This window comes from Antennarius striatus, chromosome 11, assembly GCF_040054535.1.
Source record: "Antennarius striatus isolate MH-2024 chromosome 11, ASM4005453v1, whole genome shotgun sequence".
Lineage (NCBI taxonomy): Eukaryota > Metazoa > Chordata > Actinopteri > Lophiiformes > Antennariidae > Antennarius > Antennarius striatus.
In genome coordinates, this window is record NC_090786.1 from 11,640,561 (window position 1) to 11,666,048 (window position 25,488).

Here is a 25,488-nt window from a genome sequence, read left to right on the forward strand (position 1 = left end):
TGTAGTAGCATTCCAACAACTCCGTATTCTCCGCCCTTGTCCGTGTGTGTCTTGTTCCAGTAACCCATTTCTCATCAGATTGCCTGGTTCCCTAGCAACTGACGCGGACCTTGTTGACCCGGGTGACGTCCGAGCCGGTATGACTCTGTCTTTATTGTGTTCGGTCATAACTGAGGTAGGCTGGTATATGACTCGACTCTTGTCTAAGGACCCTCACTGGATAGTGTTCGCCATGACTGAGGTTTGAAACCATGACCTCCTGCACTAAAGTAGTTGACTTAACCACTGTACTATTCAGCTGCTGTGTGTGTGTGTGTGTGTGTGTGTGTGTGTGTGTGTGTATATATATATATAATGTATGTACACCGTATATATTCATCTTTCATTCATTTCAAACTGACCTGGAGAACAAAAGGTCAAGCAATTATGAACTTAAATGCCATTTTGTTGCAGTGATTTTACAGCCTGACAAAGATGGAGTGAAGATCAGTTGGTTTCTGGCATTTTATTAATAGTGTTCATTGATGAAAAGACCTGTGCCGCTGGCTAACATTGTGAGCTTAGTATTAAATTACATCCTGTTTAGAGTAATTACGTCACTAGGCAGGACAGTTGAGCAGCTGTTTGAAACATTATTTTGAGAAAGGGAAAATTAAACAAGCCAGTTATCTAATCACATTGTTCCTGGTGTCAAACTGGTGATGAAATGTGAAAACAAGTCAAAATATGTCATCAATCCTGTCGGCTTTGGTAATTCTCTTGTAGGTACATTTTTTCAATATGTCCAAATAATTCACTGAACCCAGGAGGCACCAGTAACCTTTATAACGTTCATGACAGTGTTACCTTTGCTAAACAACAAGCCATCAACAGTGAGATCTGCCAAACCAAACTGACCTTGAGTCCCCAGCTCTTCTGGTCAATGCCGGGCTGAGTACAAAGAGCAGGAGAAGCAGATAATGTGTAATCCACTTACCATAGCCAAGCCCACACACCATTTATGGAAGTCCACGTCATGGGGTTATTTATGAGCTCTAATTCATCTAATAAAGCATGTTTGGAGAAAGAATCACATTTGTCTGAAAGCCCTTGGTACATGTGCTATCACAGAAATCAATCCCATTTCAAATGATTAAATAATGTATGATTTATCAAATAAAATGAGGAATTTATGGTGCCAAAGTGTGGTCATAAAAATATAAATTTATATTATTGATGAATACAAAATACACTCTGAAATAAAATATTTAGAGATGCTTTGGGAACAATTTCATAATGCCAACAAGAAAACAGTATATTTAAAAAAATGTAGGGTATCTTCTGGAATTAACATTTAAATATGAGTTAACAAAAGTAATGCTTCACCGACTATAAATAACCGGTCCTCAATACATTGAAGTTGTTACTATGGAAATATGAGCAGAGAAATAATATTTATGGTTATTACAGGTTATACTTTAATTAAGAAACTATAATAAAATAAAAAGTATTACAGTCAAAAAACTATAAGTACAGTACAATGCAATACATGTATTTTTCAAGCTATCTATGAACCCACTATTAAATAAAACCCACACCCACATACAGTAAATAATCGACTAAACAATTTTAAAATTAAATGTTGATTGGCAGCAAAAATATTTAGTGTGCAATTCTTTATCTGCTCCTCACTTTATTTGTATGTACAGTAGTAATACTGTGTTTAACAATGAATATACTTGAAATTGTGATTACGTTAGTCAGAACTGATCTTCATCTGAGATGCCTTCCACACCAGTGGTCATTGTACCAATGGGTTTGATTCCAAATAAGGGCCATGTGTTTTCTGAGCATCAACAGAGTATGAAAAAAGCAGCATATATTTATAGGATACAGTATCAGATAAAGAAATGTCACCCATGCTTTGACTACAGTATGGTCTCATCGCTCTGCATTCACAAACCTACAACAGCTTGAGTATGGTAAATAGATAAAACAACTCATCCATAAAAGTAGCAAACACAACGTAAGTAGGGAGGGATTTTCGTGTTCAAGATAATCAATAATGAGAAATGTTCACATACATGCATATGAGGAATATTTGGCCATAATTGTCTTTAGTTTGTCAGAAACATTATAATTTAGGACAGGCCCAGGAGTAACAAAGACTTTACTATTGCTCTACATCTTTCAAACATTTCACCAAATTTGGTGACAAACTACAAGACTCCCGTAAATACATCCAAACAGAAAGGCAAAACTGTGTTCTGACAGTTTGTGTGTTGTGATCACAAACATAAAGGGAGTGAATGTGATGTTTGACTGTATGTGAGAAAAACAAATGATTGTAAGAACAAATCGAATGCACATAGAGTTCTCTTGATGTTGAGTTTCTTTTCCATGAAGGAATAGAGAAGGGAAGTCAATGCGAGTCCAATGTTACAGAGGACATCCCAGAATTTTTTGAAGGATCTGCAGGATGATCCGTCCCATGGGAAGAGACTTTCTTATAGATGAAACCATAGAGATTGATGTCAGGTCGAGTCGTGCGGCAATTCTTGCAAACCAAACTGGAGTACTGGTTCAAAAGGCTGTAGAGCCTCCCTGGGAGAGGGAAGGAGGGCGGAGAAAAGAGGGAGGGGGATGGTTGAGTGGTCAAGAGAAGGAGAAATATGGAGGGAAATAAAACAAGATTTGAGAGGAATACAATGCGCTCTTGTTCCTCGCGGTTAATGTGTTCCAGGAACCACACGCGATAAACGAATTCAGTGATATAGCGACAGACTATTTATCTTATCATTTACGGTAATTTAAACGTTTATGAACCCTCCCCGTACTGATATTAAACCACCTTCTATATGTATTACTTTTTCGCACACTCTTACTGACTGTTTAAAGCACTTTTGTGTCTAACGTAAGTCCGAGACTCACGGAACATAGTGCCAATAGAATGCGCGTATAGTATCACGGGACTGCCTTCCAATAATCTGAGATGAGGTGAAGTCGCGAGCGTTGATGCGCGAATGTGCGAGAGCGCACTGTACACAAAAAAGAACAAACAGATTGAGAGTCAAAGAAAAAGCAGGAGAAACAAAAATTGTAACAGAAAAAAAAAGAAAAATGAAACCATATAGGGTTTAATAAATCACACACAAGCCTTATTCTCTAGTTCCACTTTAGGGAATGGATGGCTGGAGGGGAATTTCTCTGAGAGGCTTCAATAAATGTCAGCGCAAGAAAAATTAAAAGGGGGTAGGGAGACGCTGGGGTCAGTTCAGGCAGTAATACACTTTGCAGCTATGGCTGAAAGGATGGGCTGAAGAGCCGAGATGGCCCATAAGGTGGAATAACTTAACACACAGATGAATTGCACCCTCTTTTATGTGAGTACAGACGCTGTAATGGCTCCAAGGACAACGTCTTACACTACACGAGACTCAAGTGCCCTGAAATCCCACCAGAGGCTGATATCACCATTCCTGCTCATTACGTAATTTACAGTAAGAGCTCAACAGGAGCATGGCTGACAATATTACACCCTCGTGACTGCAGAGTAGACGGAAATGTCTGCAACAGCAATGAAACATATATGATTTGTGGTCGAGTCTTACCAACAGTGACTTGTCTCTCAGTGAGAAAAGTGTGTATTTCATGGACATCTCTCATGAGCTGAGCATCTCCGAATGTGAAGTACGCCACGTCTCTCCCGGCCTCTGCTGCAGCCATCAACTGAATTAGTGCTACAAAAAAAAAGTACATTAAATATAATTCATCATATTCATTCGTATTAGTATATTAGTATCATTTGTATCCTTCAGCTTCAGGAGGAAATCAGGAATATGTAATTGGCCAATGCAAATAAGTTTAGGAAATAGTCAGTGGTTAATAAACTGGATGGGGTACGGCCTATGGCAGAAAAGAACAAAAGTGACAGGGGCAATTTGTATCAGAAGAGTAAATAATCTGCTATCGGTAGCGCAGCCTCATGAGCAGCATTCAATCTTTTAGTCCTTATAAATAAAGTCCGAGGGCTTTTAAATATTTAACAGAATGCATATTGATTCCAGATTAATAAACACAGAAAAACCATCAGTAACAAAAGGATCTGTAATTTTTACAACAGCATGAGGACTCAGATTCCTGTTGAGCACCACGTCTGAAGTCAGCTCAAGGTCAATAATGTAAAAAGCAGCTATTTCCTTCTGAGAACACAGTCTATGCTAATACCAGTGCTAACAGGAACGGATCCCTGGAAAATAAAAACACCCCCTGCAATTAACAGCACCGCTTAGAAATGAAACGGAACACAATCACACCCAAATTACTACATTCTCGTCTGTGTTTAACACTCCGTTTGTGTGATGATTTATTTTTTTCACGTGAATTAAACCGCAAAACAGATGAGGTTGATTAGTTACTGCTACTCTGATGAGTAAGACTCAAAATTAAAGTTAAACATGTCAGACATTGACCAGAAATGCAAATTGTCAAAATTCACAATGTGGTGTGTTCAAGTGCACAGTAAAGAACCCCGCTTATAAAGACTGATGGTGTGGAATCACACGGAGACAATGGTTAGCCTAGATTTATGGTGCCTCCTGCTGTAATCAATTGTCCTTTTAATGGAAAACATAAATGTGTGTCAGATGATCAATAAAGGGAGGGATGAAACAGGTGAGTGACACTCTGGGGGAGCTCCTAACTGAACGGTGGGGTCTGAGAGGAGCTAGAAAAAAAGAAAAAAAAACGGAGCTTGAACGACAGGGGAAAAAAATTGCAGTTAAATTCCTGTATTAAATTTTATTGAAGTTTATTAGGAGTTCCTTTTAACATCTTGAAGGCAGATAAACAGACTGCATGTATATATTTTAACCAATGATACCTTTGAGCCGAGTATCTCCCCCAAAAGCGCCACAGCCCCAGTTGCCCGTAGCGACAGCAGAGAGGTGCTTTCTGTTGGTGTTACTTCGGAAGAATCCACAGTAGGCCTGAGATAAATGCACAAGGAGGAGCAACGGGAGAGTGGGAAGGAAAAAAGTGTTTTATATAAGTTGGACATCAAACGTACAAGCATCAATGGTTCATGTGTACGGCCTCAAAATCTCGAATTTTTTAAATCAATTCTGAAATGAATGAGACTCCCAAGAAGTGAAGTAAACATTGAATGTGTTTGTCTATCCATCACTGAATAATAATTACATGTTTTGAAAGGTACCAAGAGACAGATTTCTCAATGATCAGTGTTCAGTGAAAACACAGACACAGATGTACATCTCTCTCACCTTGTTAAGTTCTCTAACAATCTTCTCAGGGAGAAACTGCTCCAGGTAGTGTCTGAATTTAAGAGCATCGATGGCCACAATCTCTGTACATCTCCTCTGCCAGTCATCCCTGGATTTACAAGAAAATCTTTGAACTGTTTTTTTTCTGGCAGTATTAGAAGTACTTGGGTTTAAAATATCAGAATGCACAAACTATGCACAAACAAATAATTGCATTATGTGAGGGAAACATACCTGGGAGTCTCATCCTTGTGGCTGTCCTTCCATTTGTAACTCTCAGCATAGCCAGAATATTTACTGAATTGTTCTGTGCCTGAAGAGGTAGAAAAGTAAAAAGAACACATGAAAATACATCATGACTAAATATGAAGCAGCCAGGGCACAGAGTGCCAAAAATGTTTCAGTGCCTTGGTTATTGAATCAAACTCAGTGGTTTCTGTGCTCCCCATGTGACTACATAGTGTCGTCTTCGATTGGATTGTCATAAATAGAGGCCCTTGATTCAATAAGTAATCCTCTTTGGGGTTTGAAATGAAAAGCTTTCCCTATAATAGGAAGAAACAGTTAGCGCAGAAGGACCCTTACCGTGAACATGTTGAAGAAATTAAAATGCCTGAATAAAACATGAAGCATCTTTACATCATTCATTAACTTACACGGGAGCACACCTCTTACCAAGTAATGAATGGCTTTTTATAATGTGAACTTATATGTGCTCAGGGTTTGAAAGATTTCATCATTTGTCATTACAAATACAGCTAAACTATTCTGGAAATGATGTCTATTAAAGGAGCCATGCATTATGCAGTATTCTCCAAGACCGGCAGTTCGACTCTGGCAGGGAAAAGGGCTCTTGGTAATAATAAAAACCCTACTTCTAGAAGGTTCTAAGTCAAGTTTCTTTAACTTGATCCACTCGCACCACCCCTCCTCTTACTCTGTATCACTGAGCTATTATCTTTCTTGATCAGAAGTTTAAAACTATCATCTACAAATTAAACAAATTTGAAATGAATAATGCCTTGTTTTATGGCAAAGAACAACAATGACAGTACAACTGAGCACATAAGAAATGTGCCTCTGTGTACAGGAAAGACATGGACGACCGAAGAAACAAATTTAGTCGTGACCATCTTGCAGCATAGCCAGTCCAGCCAATCAAGTTGTGTCCATTGTAGAATTCTAGCCACTCCCAATGATCATCAGGCTGGCTGCGTCACTTCGTCTGACAGCGTTCTCCTCCTTCACCTTGATCCTGCATATCCTGGCAACAGCCAATGATATCCTCCAAGTTTGCAGACTTCATCATAAAATTACATCACAACCCTTTAATTCTGATCCAGGAACAAGCACAGACAAAAAAAACTGATGTGACATAAAAGCTCCAAATGCACTGAAAGACTTGTTTAAAAGCACCTCTCAAGGAAAAATATATAATCAATTATACAGAAGAGAACAACAAAGACAGACAAGAAGCAAGGCTAGACCGAAAGAAAAAACGATGCATGTGTGCAAGGAATATTTTGAAAGGTTTTAATGAAGCTGTGGCGTAACTGGCCCATTCCATTAGTGGAGCGATGACCTTAGTTGGGCTATAAATTCCTTTCTGTCCAAATTTAATAAAGTTAAGTGGAGATGGGGAGGGGTAAATGGGAGGGTAGCAGAGTGATGGGAGGTGGGGGCAGCCAATGAAGGTGACTTATAAGAGATGTGATTTTCGAAGAAGACAACACGGCGCCAGGACAGACATTGCTTGGCGGACTAAAGCATAAGATATTAAACGAGACAGATTCTAATAATGGCTGGTTGGGTGTGTTGTCATTATGATTTTAGGCCAATCCTCTTGACGATGGCGAACCAGCACCTTCGTGATTTCAATCCATGCTTGTCCTTACTTTCACCATCGATAGGGTCAAGCTGACTGAAGAAAAACTCGATAGAAATGGAAAATAACCAGACGGTACCAAGTGAATCGATGAAAGCATTTTGAAAGGTAAATTGGGAAAAAAAAGAAAAGGACCCTGATAAACACAGTCCATAGTAAACAAGACCAGGAAATGTTACTCCATCTCCATCATTAATAAGGAACAAAGTTTAAAGTTGTAACTGATGACCTGCCTGTATTTGCATCTCTTACTAGTCCTCGTTATCTACTGTATATACTGTATGCATTCACAGTTTTGTCTACTCGTTTATAAATCTCAATACATTTGTAAATCTTCATATTTGGAAACTTTGTGGTTGTGTGGGACCCCGTACCTGTGATGATGAGGCATTCATTGGCTTCCAACGCTTCAGTAAAGAGGCGAGAGACAATGAGTTCAGGGTTGATGACGAACCGAATCTCTTCCTGGACCAGTCCGTGTCCAGTCACTCCTCCACCTACAAGTCTGTTTGCAAAGTCGACCTAATCAAATATAAGACAAAAAACAGAAGAATTAACACTCACTCATACTCACAATCCATCCATTCTTGGGAGAAACTGTTCATGTTCTTGTCTTTATCAGCTTCACTCTACCCTCTTGAATTCACAAAGTGGACTGGTATCCTAATTGAAAGCAATTTCTGAATGATATACAGGTTATAATGCGATTAGATACACCGATTTATTCAAAACAAAATAACTGATTCAGTGCAATGTAATTATTCTGCTGTTTGTCCTGCCCATTCAGTGAAGAACTGTGAGGTTTAGCTAGCGTCACTGACATTATTTGAACCGATGAATGTTTTAGTGTCTCCTTATTATCTGTCACTGCAGTGGTCATTTAATAGAGATGAATGTCTAAGGATCGCTGCACTGCTTCCTGCTTGTAAATAATCAAATCAGGAAACCGCAGCAAAACAACAGATGAAATCTAAAGACATTTTTTCAAACAACAATAAATCTGCAATTAATGGCGTGCAGAGCAGCGATACCAAATCTGCATAATTGTGTCAAACTACTCTATTTTTAATGAATATTTTACATAGTTTAAAAACAGGTGGGTAAGTCACCCTCAATATTTGTCACTCTTTGTCTGACTATGGAAACTTAACAAGAATTTCAAATAGAGATGTAAGGGACCAACTTATGGCTTTGCCATAAACAGTGTTTCTCCATCAAGTATCAAGTCAGCTGGGACGATGTATTGGAGATACAGTATATGGTACCATCAGACTTGAATTTAAACTGCAAAATATAAACTTATACATATATTGTGCCTTGAAATTTTTGTTCTCAGTTAAGAGAACACATTCCGATTTAGTTTATTAATTATTACTTTCGCTTTAAGGATAAGGGGTTCTATGACGTGGGAACAGGAACACACAAACAGTTGGTCTACATATTATTTCAAGGAAGCTTTACAAAACACCCCAGCACTGAACTGAGGATGTGAATACGATAGAAGGCAAAATTACAGATGAGGAAACCAAATATATTATGTGGCTTGCATACATTTCTTCTTATTTTGACAATAGGAAATATTTTGTTGCAATAATCCGGCTTCTTGCTATGCAAGCCCACTCCTTGTTTTTGTGGCAGCCCATCCAGTCACAGCGCTGCTATTTAAACTGTCTGTCAGGGGTGAAGGTTCTGCTCACTGGTCCACAGCTACGTCAGTCTGTGTGACAGTGAGGCTGTTTGTATGTGCATTGGTGTATGTTGTCCAACCAGTCGCTCAACTCCTTTTCTCCTTTACTGGTTCACCCCCTCACCTCACCCGCCAACCCTTCATTCACACCCCCTGACAGAATGACAGCCCGCTCCACCCTCTCGTCACACAGCCATGTGCCCAGCGTTCGGAGGTAGTCATCATCCTCCTGCAGGACTCCTGGCCCATTTGGTCATCCCAGTGAGATGACACCCTCGTCATGTTTTCCTTCATGCTCCTCCTCCTCCCTCATCCCCCACCCCAGGGCCCTCTCCTCGATTTCTGCCTCTCTAAAGTTACTCAAGTGTATAAATCAGCTGTCATGACAGAAATAAAAAATAAACTGCATCAAGCAACCTGGAACATGAAGCAGAGTGAGGGGATGTAGGAATAAATGCAAAAAAAGGAGCCTGGCCTGTTACAATCTATGCATTAGAAAGAAATACTGTGATCACGTGGTGCCTAACGCAGGGCTGAGCTCACTTCCAGCATAATCACAATTTTTACACGTTATTGCCACAGCCTTAATATTTCCTAAATATGTGCAATTTATGTAAAGTGGTCACTGCAAATTGACCATAGGTATGAGTGTATGCATGAGATTTTTTTTGTCTGTGTGCTGCCCTGCAATGAGCTGGAGTCTCATCTAGGGTGTACCCCGCCTCTGGACTGTAGTCACCAGAGCCAGGCTCCACCAACACCCACAACCCCTACTTTGGATAAGCAGCTGAAGATGAGATGATTATACTAATCTCAGTCTTTGGGAAGATGGAATATTGAATAAATGTACAAGAAATATAAAGCAGATTTGTATTTCATGCACATAGTAGACAATGAGTAAGACAAGCAGTTTAGTCTCACTGATATTTGATGATGATCATGATGAGTGACAATGGATCAAACCCACCAAGACAGCAAAACAAAAACTGAATAGTCATGACAGAAGAATTCAAAAGATTGATTGATGGAAAGATCTGATCAGGATTTGGAGGATGTCCTACAGGAATTTACCCAGGAATAATTATTTCATGTACAGTATAACAGTTACAGATGGTTTTATCTTTAACCTGACTTTGAGAAAAATAACAAGTACATTTTTCTCTGTTCATCCTGAGGCACCAGATTACGTGCTTAAGATAGATAACATAGTAGCTGTTTAAACACAACACAGCTTTCTGCTTGAGGTTTTTGACCCACCTGTACTCTACTATCTGATAAACAACAAAGAATGACTAACTGATGTCAGTGGTATGTTCATATGTGCAAGAATCCATCCTGTGCAGGTCCCAGTGAATTTCACAATATGGGAATTTTCTTCAAAAATGAGTGCTGGATCAATCAATCAAGTTTTATTTATAAAGCGCTTAATCATGGCAACAGACATTCCAAAGCGCTTTAACAGACAGAAAAACCCAACTGAACCCAGAAGAAGCAGAAGCGACAGCAGCAGGGAAAAACTCCTTCATTAAGGAAGAAACTCCGGGCAGCACCCACACTCTTGACCGGTTGGGTGGAAATAAATAAAATGAAGATAAGGACAGGGTAGGAGAAAGAGACAGAGAGAGAGAGAGAGTACAGATAGGCCAGATGGACTCATTGTCTATACAGTTAAGAGTTAGACAATTTGATTCAGGTACTGAATTGGGGACAGGAAAGTCAGGCTGTGTTCACCGACTCCTGGGTTGTTGCCTTCAATACATGTTCCCCATCATGTAGTTGGCTCATTCAAGGCAAAATTACAGCTGCATGAATAGATGCATTACACAGGCTTTAGAATTGTGAAAATAAGGGTTAGGAGACAAAACTAATCATGTAATCCCAATATAAAGCGGTTTATGGTTCAATAACTACTTTCATTTGGCATGTTGAAGCAAAAGCATAAAAGGAATTCTTACCTGGAGCATCCCATATCCATCATCCTCAATCGTCCCTTCACAAGTGATGTGTAGACGTGTCAGCTGGGTCTGGGAACTTAACCAGAAGACTTTTCGTTATTCTCTCACCAAACAGAAATTGATTGCATCAATACTACATTTGCGCTTGTCGACAAGATTCACCTGGGGATAAAATTACCCCAAACTATTGTTGCACTAATACATGGGTATATGAAAATCCTCCGTTCCTTTAGTGATACCAGAGTACTGGGCATTTCTATTCAATGGGGTTGATTACCAACAATCAGTCACCTCCAAAAAAAACCAATGCTGTAAAGATAACAGATTTCATTTGCAGAAAATTCAACATATCAAAAGGCAAAATTGATACCTCTGACTCTGTGAGCCAATTTCTTGAAGGTTAAAAGATTTGTTGCATAATAAAGTGGGCACGTTGTAAAAGTCTTAAATGTCTGATAAATGAGCGCAAATGTTAGTCCTCAGTATGGAGACATTGAACAGCGGACAGTTCAAAGGACAAAGGAGGATACATTTCTTTAGGATATATTTCAGGAGCGTTAAAAAGGGCAATGCTTATTTTTCACAAGTGAAATTAAACATCAATATACTTATCATAAAATCATGTCATTAAACCATGACATTTATACTGTAGCAGAGTGTATTCATACCTTTCCCAGTCAGGAGGATTGTTCAGCGTTTGTCTTGTAAATGTAACAAGACCCTTGGGTCCTGGAGCAAGAAGAAAATCAAAATTAAAAAAAACGTATCTTCACCTGGAAAAACAAGAACATCATCACATTGGACAACTTTGATGCTTACTGGTCTGTGTAACTCTCCTGAAGTAACAAAACAGAGTTTTCAGTTTCTCAATCTTTCTCGATGAAGAACCTTCAAACAACCTGAAACACAAAGACAAGCTTGAGTTTAGATAAAATTGGAATCGCATTTTGTTAGACAGTATTATTAAAAGTCTTCAGACTGACTAAAACAAACACCAGCATTTAATTAAAACTAGAGCTCTTTTATTGAGTAAGATGTTGTGTTTCACCACAAAGACATATGGTGTTTTATTTAGTGATTATTTACAACTCGCTGCACAACCTTGCTGCTGAATGTCGAGAGTGAGGTCAAGCTTTGAAAAAGCTCTACCTCCACCCTTCATACAATGGCAGTGCCCAAGGCAGACTTCTGGTTATCATAAAAACTATGGTGGAGAAAGGGTTAAAGGGAAAGAGAGAAAAAAGAAAAAGAAGAGGAAGAGAGGGAGAAAGAAAGAGAGAGAGCGAGCATTGGGTGTTTAAATCACCCCATAACGGTACTCTTCCACCATTAAAGGCGACGTAAGCTGATGACTAATCAGAGCTCTACATTAATCTTTTCCACCCACCTTTTTCTGTCCAGACCGGTAAAAAAAATAAAAACAGAGGAGACAAATGAATCAAAATGCTACTGCACTAAAGGGCTATCACTGACGAAAAAATGTGTATACAGTAGTTGGAGTTTTCACCCTTTCCCTTTAATGATAAATGTAAGTGGACAAGGTTACATTTCCAGTCTGCCCACACATCATACCCGATGAAGACAAACGCCAACTAATTATGAGGGATTCAGTCAGTCACCAATTACTTAGTTCTTTTGTAACTGTAACTTTATTTTCTGCAATAAATACACCAAGAGATTTCTGGCAGTTTCACCATATTTCTTGCAAATAATGTTAAGGCCATTTCATGCTCTCTCTGGAAACAAATACATTTATGAGATTTCATTATTGACTAACCTGTTAAACAGGTTTCAAATGTCACTTTCTTCTCAAACAGAGGAAAACACAATCCCAAGAGAAAAATGCCCCACCCACCCCCACCCCCTAAAACTATCCATCACTTCTTGGAGGACAAACCTTGACAGTTCTGCCAAAACAGCAATCAGCAGATTGCTTGCTGCTCTGCTCGTCCAAGACAGAGTGCTACTGTAGACGATAAGCAAATTGAAGGACACTCCCTCAATTACAGGGGAAGAAGAGGGCCAGTAACGATCCGGGACCCGTTTTAGACTGCGCTGGTTGTCTTGTCTTATCTAATCTCCTCTGAAACACAGAGCCCTCCCCTCCCCTTGCTCCTTCCTGTATTTTTCTTCCAGCAGGAATGCTGATAGTGAAGGCAGGCGAGTGTCTGTGATCAAGTGGTGGCACGGGTCTGAAACGGCCATCCCCTACTCCTGAAATCAATGCTTACAATATTACTGAGGCCTGTTCAGTGGGGCCTGCCACAATGTTTGGTGTTGAGGTAGCAAGTATCAGTATCTCTGAGGATTCATAAAATAATACTATTCAATCAAACTCTAGCCAGCAGGTTGATGTAGATTAATGGAAACATCAAATAAAAAATACACTGTAATAAACCTACCATTAATGTTTAATTTAGAATTAAAGCAATATTATAACAAGATATTACCAAACTCATAATTTTTGGGATATCAGCTACACTGAAGTTAGTGCGTGCATTGGGAAAATTGCATCGAGGTGCTATCTGGACTGTGTCCAGTGCGCAGTGAGGAGTCGACAGTCTATAACCACAGGAATAGAGCAGGAAAGTCAATCTCATTTCAACTCTAACACACTCGCACAACTCAATTTACCAACTACCATTAGTTATGGAAAAATACATGAGCATGTTAGTACCACAAATTTCCATTAGATTCAGTTAGGTGTTTGCTCAAAGTCATCAAATCAAATGTCTTCTGCAGAAAGAAGCTGGTCCTCATTAAGGGAGACAGACTCCAGAAAATTATATCAACAAATAAACTAAATGTAACTTTGCCACACCTTCTGTGGTCATCTGCAGCTCTACTGTCATTCCCGTGTGTACAGCATAGGTTGTGTAGTTCTTACGCTAGATAGATGGATAGATGGACAGATAGATAAATTGGGGTAGAATAGAATTAAGAGTACAGTAATATGTTTATATTAAATAGGAGGAGGATATACTCTAGTACAAACATTACAGAAACACAAAAAGTATGTACAGCAAATTATACAGATAGAAGTTATTCATAAATGTGTAATACTGTATAGAGGACTTATTGTCAAACACATCAACAGAGCAGACTGTGGTGGGACTCTGTCTGAAACGCTTGAGCTGTTGTACAGCGCGATCACTCGTGGAAGAGGCCTGACGGCATTCAGTGATCACTCCCATTACTCATCATTGCCAGCCTTGCATAACAGTACTCCTCAAGGTATGAGGAGCAATGGTGTGCAATTACCATTCCAGCATTATCTGTTCATTGTCCCATCACTTCAATAGTCATTCAAGTTGACCAGGTACCAACTAAACAAATAAAAGCTGAGTAATATCGTTCAATGAATGCACAAGGGTTTTCAAGGCAGTAGTGCCCCCTTATGGAAATCAGTTTATTGTCCCCTGAAGGTTCTGATCACTAAAAAACAAGCTACTCAACAAAAGAAAAACTGGATTGTCAAACACAGATGTAATGAATAATGAAAATAATAAATGTTTTTGAAGGTGTAGCATGCCCAGCCCCAATAATCTGTAAATACTTGATCCTGCTAATAATATAGCAAGAATAATATACTGTACAACTGGGAATTTTCACCAGCAATACAAAAAGGTAACAATAAAAATGAGTAAAATAATGCGCCTGTCAGATGGAATTGTGAAGCTTCTTCCTCAAGTGTAAAGACCAATGACACTGACACAGGATCAATATTTGGTTTACTCAGACTCGGGCTTGAACAAATGGCTTAGAAAGGGATTCATCGAAAGGGACAAGCATCGTTTTGTAAATAAAACACAGTGAATCCCGGGTCACTCCTTTGTTCTTGTGAGCTACAGAGCACCTTCAATGTCTCCCTGTTTTTTTGAAAGGGATGGTGTTACCTGTAGAAGTTTATCTCAGGGTAATTGCAGTACTCTGACTTGCGGGAGTTGCGTCGGGGGAACGTGCAGAAGAATGCATTGGCCAGAAGACAGGATATCTGTTCCTGAGAGAGAGTCAGGGAGTGGTTCATCCTTGATTTTAGTAGGGGAATTGGCTGGAAAGAGAAGGCGAGAAAAATATTTCGAAATATCAGAATCAAAATGGGGAAAAGTTGAACTGGCAAATGGAGATGCGGCAGAAACACACAGCTCTGTGGGTACAGCACTGCATGTACTGACGCTGAGTGGGGGTTACATAATTAGTTTAACAAGCAAGAGACAAGGCGAGTTCCATTAGGTAAATGGGGTGGTAGTAATTAAGGTCCTGGTTTTCTTCCTCTCTCCTTGGTTTGTTCAGTCAGACACACGGGGCTCATCTATCTTCCCTGATTAGGGCTAAAGAGCCTCCCAAGGCTGCCCAGTTAGCAGATCAATACCATCTCTAACAACACACACATAAACAACAACCCTGATGCTTAATACTGCAAAACAAAGCATAGAGTCAGAAAGCTTCATTATTCTAGTGTTATTAAAGATGGTTGATTGGTGTCTCTGTCCAGTAAAACCAGTGGGGTTTTCCTGCCCTGCGCATCGTGGTAGTCGAAAAGATTTAATTACATTAAACGGAGGACTATGGAAAGAATAAGTGAATTACAAAAATACCAACCCTAGAATTCTCACATTAATTGATGGCAGAGAAGGGAACATGAAGACAGATGGGGATGGCATTTAAAAGATCTGTGACATGGATCAGCCCCATTTACCGCGGCGGTCTCAGAGATTTAAAGGGGGAGATTTTGAACCGTTTCCTAAAATACATTGCTCAAAGGAGGGATGGGTACAGTGAAAATCAAAGGGAACGGACTGAATTCTGGGTTCTATAAGCATAAGGCATCAGATGGATGACTGGACAAGAGCCAGACCTCTCCAATCTCAGACCTCTCTTCTAATGAAGCAGTTCTGGATGTCGACCAAAAAAAAAAAGTGTTCGTTATCAAGAAGTTGTGACTCATGAGCTGATCTTGTCCAGCATCTAGTCTGTCCTCACCACTGACCGCACACAATCGCACATTCTCCCTACACATTGAAAGACGGCTGATCTTCTGATGGTTTCTTTTAACCTGCATACACTGCATCATAATAGCCCATCTTTAAACTGAACTTACCATTGTGCAGAGGCGAGGAGCACTGAGTGCTAACGTGACCATTGCTGGAAGTACGATCTCAAAAAGTTGTTGTGCCTCACAATGCTCAAGACACTGAAGGAGAGATAAAATGACACATTCGGGCAGAAGTTGTTAAATCAGAAGAAAAAAAACATCTTTTGGCACTTGCTGCTTACTTGGACACATATTAACACTGGTCACATATTAAACACCTTGGAATAAGAAGGACAGCAGTAAAACTGTGTCAGCTTCACTGAATCTTTAAATGTAAGTACAGATTTGAAAGTTATTTCAAATGTCTCACAATTAAAATATTATACAGTATATGAAAGAGGCGTCTTCAAATTGATCAGTCTTTACCGAGCTAGGATGGGGAGAGGTTCACTGCAGAGTGAGACACTTCACTGGATATAAAGGGTGTTCCAACAAGCTTTTTATGAAACATCACCAATAAGCACAGCTATTTTTTTCTTAATCAAGGTTGTGGTAAAAATCAACAATACCTGATCACTACTTGTATTTTACTTGTATATAGAAAAAAACCCAGAATTCTCAGCATGCAATGTTTTTCCTTGTTTTGGGGTTCAGTGTCATTTTAAGAGAAACACACAGACTTGGGCAAAAAAACAAAAAATAAAATGAACCAACAACTAAGAACCCCAACCTGAGATAATCTATATTAAAACAATGATGCTCACTTCTTTCATAACTTGATGAGAAAAGGTTGTCAGAGAGAGCAATGGATCCCAACACCACAGTCATGAAAGAAGAAACAGAAAAGAAGCAGAACTACTTCCTATAAAGAAACCATTACAGAATAAACTACTACAGAGAGAGAGAGAGAGAGAGAGAGAGAGAGAGAGAGAGAGAGAGATAGAGAGAGATGTGGTTGAGGCATCTAAAACACTTACACAACATATAGCTTAGCTCAGCATCCATGTGTAATTCCCTCTAAAATAAACACCCAGTCAGTCCATCATAGACTGATTTACAACATAATCAATTATGAGCATATTGGCATCCAATACCACTGTCATCAATCACTTGTCTTATTCTGTCAAGGTGACCAAGGGAGCTTGCACTGATTAAATGGACCTGCTAGCACAAATGCAAATGACCAAGTGAGGGCAGAGTGTTTTGATTTCCAACTGTAAGTCTTTGGGCTGTGATTTACCAGGGGGGGCATTGATATGACCACAGACGAGCTCTGACTAAATGCTGTCAGGAGAAACGAGCTGGTAGACATCATAAAGTGCTCCCGTAGGACCGATAGATAGCAGTAGGTGATGCAGCAGGGGCGGGGTAGAAAGATGATCTCTCAGCCTTCCCACAGCTACAACAGCGAGCCCAGGAGTTACACACACTCAGTCTGCAAACACAAACTATACCTTTAAAATCAAATCACATTGCATGACTGCTACAGTCTGATCTGTCAATCATTCTTGGGTCCAACAAGGTACTTTAATTTAATCAGTCTACCCAAGTCATAATTCCAAATGATTATTTAGAAATCTTTAAAGAATGGATTTACAGAGATTTAAATCAATATTTCAGACATGGGGAAAAACAACAGACCAAGCACAGAAGTGAGAGGGGTTATGGTGTTGCCAATGGTGTGTATACACACACACAGACACACACACACACTTGTGGAAGTGTGGAAGATGTGGAAAGTGGAAGAAAGTTGACATTTCCAAATAATTTTTTAGGTTTTAAATCTTTATCAGAGAGCAGAAGTGCCTTATTTTGGGTTCTTAAGCACTAAAAATAGTATGCAAGACAATATAAACAGATAAAATGCCATACCTATTTATCTACATTCCCTTACAGATAGCACACATGTAATTCTTGTGTAGGTTAAATAGTTCATACAGCATCAGCATCTTCCTCTCCACTTTCCTTGCTCACTCGGTTTGTATGAAATAAAAACAAAAACACCTATTGTTACCTCGAAAAGTCCTACTTCATAATCTTTACAACATGCTTTACGCATTAAACGCTAAAAATCGGTAACTCTGCACAGGACTTTCCTTCCACTGGCAGACGTTGGGAGTTATTGTAACTTGAAGTCTCCAAACATAAAATCCCACCCCGTGGGGAATGCTATTCGGTTTTCACCAGATGTAATAGGAACACTGTCTCTGAAGCAGCTCTGGTCGTATCGGCCAAAAGAATATTCTCCTTAAAACTCCGGCGCAGCTTTTGTGTCCCCCATCTCCCATGGACACCATTTTTTTCTTTTGAGCAGTGGAGACCTTTAACACCAACCTTTGTCAGTTAAAACTTGTATGTTCTGTTCACTCAAGTTTATTTCACAGGAACACAAAGATCTATTACAAATTACTACTAAAAACACAAAAAAACAGGAAAGAGTTCAATACTTGTTCATGGCACTGAACAAGTAATGTTTGCGGTGCAGCGTTTTTATTTCCATAGAGTCACTTTTAACTCAGTAAAGGCTGAACATTTCACTACTTGCTGTGCCTGCAGGTGAATGTTTATGTATTGGAATATCAGCTCTTCTTCATCTCGGTCTGTTTTTCCTGTCAGCTTTCAGAGAATCAAAAAGTGACATAGTGACAGTTTCATTTGGCAGGGGAGAAACTCGAAGACAATTTACTGACAAGCCCTCTTCTCTCCTCAACCCCTACCCCATGGCTATTACACATTGAGCGGAGTGTCAATCATTGCCTCAGGGGCAATGCATCTCTTGATAATTACCATAATGCAGCACAAATGTTGCTCAAAATTTATTTTGGTGGTTTTTGGGGAAGACATTTGGGCTTCAAACTTAGAATTCAAACTACTGCACTTATATTTCCATTTTTTTTAAAAAGGAAGCAGCAGAAAAAGGAAGAACCCCACAGCCACCACAAACCACAAAAAAATAGAATCAAAATATAGTGAATGCTATCTGAGGATTGCTTTAGAAACCAGATGATTGCACATGGACGGAAGGACGACCATGTTGATTGTTCTGGGCTCCCACACTAAAGAAAGGGTGAGCAGAGAAGCAGTTAAATGTATTCTGTTGATTATTAATGACAAGGGCTGCCCAAGATTCTTTATTGTTCAATTCATTACTCTGCACATGACAGATAAATTTCTTCAGATGGTGCATGTCTGCTATGAAATGACAGCTGTTAATCATTCCTGCTCAATGTGTTGGTGGAACGCTGTGATTGTATCGTCTTCTTGCATCCATCCACTGATAGAAATGTACAGTAACTGACAGATAGCAGTCACCAGGTATTTCATATCTTTGCAAATATATTAATTCCTGTTTCAAAAATTCTAAATTACTATGAACTTCTGATTTAAGCACTGTCTTGTCCTTCCACAGTGAACATAACCCCCTCTTGCTAAATGCTGCAGACAAAATAAATGTTAAAATATGGGGAAGTTCTGTGGTTGGGATGATAAGTGGATCTGCCGAGGCAATAGACTCCTGCAAGGGTAAGTCTTACTGGCTACTCAGCATCCTTACAGATTTAATAGGACCTTTTAATTAAATTGGATTAAGCTATAAAAAGGCTTGGGCGGCTATTGATTTTTCGTGTTCTCTGCTTTACTCTGAGAAATGATTTTGAGAGGAAGGGAAATTGTCTCAATTTAGCTGAGTAGTCAATTATGAGAATGTATGAACACTGGCACAAGTATCAATCCGGATGGATTGGAACAAACATTCAGATTTATTTGTAAAAGCTTCATTAGAATACTCATCTTGTTCCTAGTGGCCACAACAAATACCTGAACTCACAAAAAAAAAAAAAAAGTGCGACATGCAATTCTAATTGTAGGTAAATTAGGTCTTTAGCTAAAATTAGTTCGGGTTAATTGCTGGAGGCAATATAGCCAATATGTAAAGTCGGTTTAAAATAAATCTACTGCTTGTACACAAACAACAATGAACTGTATCATCCTCCAGGATTTCAGGAGAGCATTCTGCTAAATGACTGATATTGACCCTCATGTCCAGTGAATATAAGATTTATTCCATCACAATGAAAAGCAGATAAATATTCATCCTGCATGGGAAAAAAAAGTTTCTCCAACAACAACAATTTAATTAGTCCCTAACTGTCTGAACAGAGGTTGAGAAGTCTTAGAAGAAAGAAAAGGCAGACAGGAAAAAGAACACATTCCCATGGTTCACCTGGAACAGCTGCTGTTGTCATGCTCAGTGCTAATCTGTCCTAACTTTATGATGCGCACTTGTTCTCGTGAGACTCCCAGGTACTGGGAGGTGTTGATGCACGCTGATGGACTTCCAAACAGAGAAAAAAAAGCTCCGTCTGCGAAACCAAATCTATTTTAGTATAAACTTCAGCTTCACTTGTCATTAAGGTTAAGTTTAAAGAAGAAATAAATCGGATTGAGTTACATAAATACTTCCAGTTCGGAGGGGCTGTCAGAGCAGAGACACATGTGACTGGATGCATCTCATTGATAAATCTATGCATCTTTCAAATTCCCAAACTGCAATTATAGGACATATACTAAAGATCATATTATGAAAATTAAATTATATTTTCAGAGATTTTCTCCTCCCCTGTGTTGGGGCACAAAGAAAAATATGTGTGCCTGACATGCTGTTTGGCAGGATAAAAAAAAAAAAAAAAGGAGAGTCAAACATTTACATCTTGTTTATTTAAAAAATGCAGAACCTCTTATGAAAATAATTTGAGGTTCACATATTTAACAGCAAGTCACAAGATTTTTATACATAAGGCCTCATGATTCCACATTCCAGTAGATTTGCTATTAGCAATATCACAAATCATGATTGTGATATGAGAGAATTTACGCTAGTACAATGAATACAATTATATCGGCAAAAAAAACTTTTTTATGAGATTTCCCACCCAAAGAAGTGGACTCAAATGCCACATGTTCAGAAAAGAAGCACACCCTTATTTTAGCAATTCAGTTTGGCCAGTATGTTTTAAAAATGCCATTTTAGAATTGATATTTTTATTTTGAACCTCACAAGTCAATAAAAAAGTAGATAGAGTCATGGAGAACTTACCTCAGTACAAAGAAGGTTCAAGGCAGTGAAGTCCCATTTCTTTGCATGGGCTGTGTTGTATATCAAAATTGCTTCCTGAATAAAATGAGATATGAGAAATATTTTTAGCAATGAAGGACTATCTCAAACAGATGTCTGTGTACAATAAAACATTTAGAACTGCAATTAGCAGGTCTCTTAACACAGTCCCAACCTTTATTTGTTGCCAATGCTGCCACCCTGTGGTCATTTTTGAAACACGTTTAGCACGTTTGATAGTTCAATAAAAATAAAGTGAACTGATATTCTCTAGTATCAAAGGCACGTGGACTAAAAGAAACAACCCTCTAACTGTATTAAAAATATACAGATTTGAAAGTTAATTTATAAAAGTCATTATCACTTTTTAAACGATGGCAGAAATTATAACAAATGATGCCTTGACTGTTCAAAACAAACAAAAGTAGAAGATGAAATATGCAATTTTGCTGTTTCCTGAAATAAAGAGGGAAGCAAAAACAACTAGGACTTTCTTTGTTTTTGATGTTTCAGCGAGGGTGAAACATGTCTATATAAAGGTTTCACTTCTGTCAAGAAGGTGTTGTTTTCACTTGTGAGGTTGACCTGTTTACTGTCTTTTATCAATATTGCAGAAATTATCAGAATTATCAGACAACTATTTGGAACTTGGTGAGACAGACAAGGATATGATAGGGAGGGGCCGATTCAGTTTTGAAGTAGATTTCTTTAAAATTGCAACATCTCTAGACTCACATGGAGGATTTTGACAAAACTTGGGAATAGGGTTGGCATTTAGTCAAGAAGAACAAATTATATTTTTGAGAAAATCCCAATAAGACGTGATAGGAGTTACCTTCTTTTTGTCACATTCAAGTTTTTTTGAGAATGTTTTATAACAGTTATATATGACACCACTAGAGAGATAACTACAGTGCGCCCTCGTTACTCGCGGTTAATGCGTTCCAGGAACCACACACGATTAACGAATTCCAGGATATAGCGACAAACTATTTATCTTATTACTTACAGTAATTTAAACGTTAATGTTTTTCACTACGATAACTTAACATAAATTCATTGCCTTGGTGGAATTTTTGCTCTCTGGATATAGTCTAACATGTACTAGTCTGTCAATTATTTATTACTGTTGGGACTCAAAGTAGAATCTGCCGAAGTTACCAGAGTTCAGCCTGGCACAACATTCTTACCCTTACGTCCAGTGAACTCTTGAACCCTCCCTGCAAAGCAGTATGGATCAGCTCCCACCGACTTTGGACACCACCTCCATCCTACATTGTGCAATTCAAAGACATCTGGCAATTACTGCAATGTTCATAAAGCCACCACTGTCAGCACGTTCTCACAAGCTTTCAAAGTGATTAATTAATTCACCTCAGTCTCCACTGGAAATAGATTCTTCTCTGAGCAGGGCATCTTCACAGACACGTCGTCCCAAGCATCTTTGAACTTGGTGGGGTAAGAGACGGGGGATTCTCCCTCTCTGAGGAGATCTGTCTGTAGCAGGGAAAAGGTGATGTATCTATAGGTTACTGTATGTGGAACGACAGGATTGAAAAACATTGTAACTCTCAAGCTTTAAAACAATTGAGACTCACAGGGTGGTATAGTAGATATCAGGGATTTTAGAATTCAGTCCCTTTGTATGCAATCATAACTTCTAAAGAAAATTACAAGACAAAAATATATCTAATACAAACCTTATCTTAAAAGTCAATACACAAATCTAGAGTGCACAAACTTAACAGCATCTTCTGTAGAGATTGTATTTTTTCCATCAGTAATCAAATATCCAGTATTCTTGTGATTTGTGTGCTGATAGAAACAATTGAGGACAGACTGCACCACTGTCATCGTTCCTGTGGAACTATTTGTGGGAAACGATGCTGGGAGCTGTACTGACTAGAAGGGTAGTACCAAGGATAGATTCACTCTGCCATAATTGTTTCCCTTTCCTCATTGGAATTTTCTGGATTGAAACATTCCTATTCACTTACTTTTTCCAGGTTTGTTCCCTCATATTAAAGGAACAAGTGTCGACTGAGTGTGCGACGCACAACCATATTCACAAATACTGACTTACCCTGACCGTAACAGTGTGGTTAGGCGCTGCTTTCAGGTGTGACAAAGGGGGAGCACACTGAGGCATTCTATTCAGCTCATCTATGGGCGTACCAAGTGATCTTCTGTCCACAGTATGCAATGCAAGTGAAATGCTGCACAGGAAAACAGAATGGAATACTATTAGCTAAACACACTCGGTAAAAAGTAGATTTGACACAAAGGGAAAAGTCATTCACTGAACACAAAAAAAAATGGTACACAGGAGTCAAAATGTTGACATGTACCTTTCATAAATTCCACTTGACTGGCCTTCAATTAAGTCCTGGGTCATTTTAGATGATCCACTGCACTCTGCTATCTCAGCATCTTTGGGGCATATGGCACCCGAATGGACTGTGTCTTTGGCCGAACATCCAGAATCAGAGTCTTTGACTGACTGTTGTGATTCCACTACCTGAGCATTTGCAGCACCATAATCCTCTTCACAAGCACTACCATCATAATCTTTGTCTATAGAGTTGATAAGCATTGATTTAGAGACGGGGCTGTCTGGACTTAACATTTCCACATCACCAGGCACACCAGCATCCTTCCGGGGACTATTTCGAAGATGCAGGCTGAGCTTAGGATTTAGACATGGTGCCGCAACACAGGTTGCTTTAACGGGCAGAGGACCAGGTGAACTGGACCTCTTAGATTTTTGCCCATTAGAACAGTGTGTTTGAAAGGAGTTAGTTCTGCAGTCTGCAAGTAGAGATTCATCGAGTTCACCTGCAGACCCACAGTCCATTGACTTCTGTGATGCTATATCCTCTTGTGTGTTCTCCATTAATGCAAAGTCTTTTGTGGTGTTATGCTTTTTGAATCCAAAGACTTGATCTTTTCCTTCTGTCAAGTTTGTTATTGGATCGCCATGTTTCACATCCTCTGGGTGGACTTCGGCAGACAAACTGCACCAAGACAGAGGACACATTAAAGAAGCTTGTCATGAGGCAAACTATAATGTAGACTGTAAACTCTTGTGAAAGAGTATATTCTATATATGAGTGTTAATGTGTGTTGATTGGAAGAACTGCTTTACCTGCCTTGTGAATCCATCACTTCATCCATTATTCATAGGTCAGTAAGATGAATCATCAATAGTGACTTGAGAAAGAAAAAAATTGACATTTTCAAAATCTTCATCTTTTTGGATATTGTAAACATACTTGAGATCACTGTGATATAGCTGTCGTCCATTTACAGGTATCAGTACATTTAATACTTTTCTTTCTTTCTTTTTTTGGTGACTTAGACTCCACGCACACCCTTTGTCAGAGGAGCCACTGAGGCTGAAAGAAGTGTTTTTAGACTTAGTTTGCTTCCCTTTCAGGGATCATGTTGATGTACAGCTCGCCTTGCTGAACTGAGTTCAGGTTTTTGGCCATCCTTTGCTTGTTTTTTGCTACACAAACCCACACCATTGGTAGCAAAAAACAAAGAAACCAAAACACAAAGTAAAGCTGCTGATTGCAACAATGAGCTGTATACCTCCAGCAACCCAATGTTATCCACGTTCACCGTTATATTATGGGTAAAAAGAAAAAAAGTCCTCAACTGTTGGTGGAACGATTTGCATGTTAGCTTTCTAATATAATGCAAGCACATATTACAATGAGGGAAACCAGGTGACCTGCAGCTAACTTGGCTATAAATAACACAAATGTAAATGTTAGCATCTAAGTGCTAGCTCTGATTCCTGTAGATAGCGCAAACGTAATTCTACCCGACCCAAGCTAGCAGTGCCGTATTAACACAAATAGATATAACTTACAAACATGTCCCTCTTTGTGTAACACTTCTGAGTTAGATGTCGTAATAACTTATTTATTTCATGAACGAAAATCCCCCCCGTTATGAAACCCCAAAGGTTATCTTGATTATTAGTTAAAGGTTTCTTTCACTTCGTTGTTGTAAGCAGACGCTGCACATTGACGTCAGCAAATCTGACGAATCACAGCTGGTTTGTTAAAAAGAAGGGCGGGATTTTAAATTGTATCCTAGCAACTGGGTCACAAACGGGTTTAGTGTCGTGAAAATATTAAAGAGGAACGACTGATAAAAATCCGATTAAATATCCGATTATTAAAAGTGAGTGCATTTTATCTTCAGGTGAATCAAGGTAAATCAGAAAAACGTCTCTAATTATATTGTAAATATATAAAGCACCCATAAACCTTAAAAATAAAATCTAATCTATTAGTTCATTCAAAGTCAAGTCACAGTCAGCTTTATTGTCAAGTGTACCATAGACTGTATGCACGACATACAGTCAGTCATTCATCGTCAGATTGGCACCGCTGTATCCGCCGCAGCGGGTCACGGGGAGCCGGAGCCTATCTCAGAGTTGATATTGCACTTTTGTTTGTAATTCCATTAATTATTCTATAACTATTTTTCTTGTAGTTATGTGAGTTATCATGTAATAAACAACTGAAATGTAATGAAT

The 25,488-nt window shown here is 39.0% G+C and overlaps 1 protein-coding gene across 2 annotated transcripts; it reads right to left on the reverse strand.

The window, feature by feature from the left end:
* Positions 1–1,295: 1,295 nt before the first annotated feature.
* parga (poly (ADP-ribose) glycohydrolase a) lies at positions 1,296–24,962 on the reverse strand. Of its 2 annotated transcripts, none has more exons than XM_068328109.1 (18): positions 24,814–24,962; positions 24,086–24,146; positions 23,285–23,950; positions 23,020–23,152; positions 22,311–22,433; positions 22,127–22,207; positions 20,919–20,993; positions 15,890–15,982; positions 14,685–14,839; positions 11,608–11,687; positions 11,457–11,517; positions 10,789–10,864; positions 7,521–7,668; positions 5,496–5,574; positions 5,262–5,370; positions 4,862–4,967; positions 3,591–3,719; positions 1,296–2,583 (listed from the first exon to the last, which is right to left on the reverse strand). In XM_068328109.1, the coding sequence occupies exons 3-18, from the start codon at positions 23,827–23,829 to the stop codon at positions 2,402–2,404; spliced, it is 2,175 nt and encodes a 724-aa protein (XP_068184210.1). In that variant the 5' UTR covers positions 23,830–23,950; positions 24,086–24,146; positions 24,814–24,962; the 3' UTR covers positions 1,296–2,401. The 2 variants fall into 2 exon arrangements, with proteins under 2 accessions (XP_068184210.1, XP_068184209.1); XM_068328108.1 differs by having other exon boundaries at positions 24,082–24,146.
* Positions 24,963–25,488: the final 526 nt, after the last annotated feature.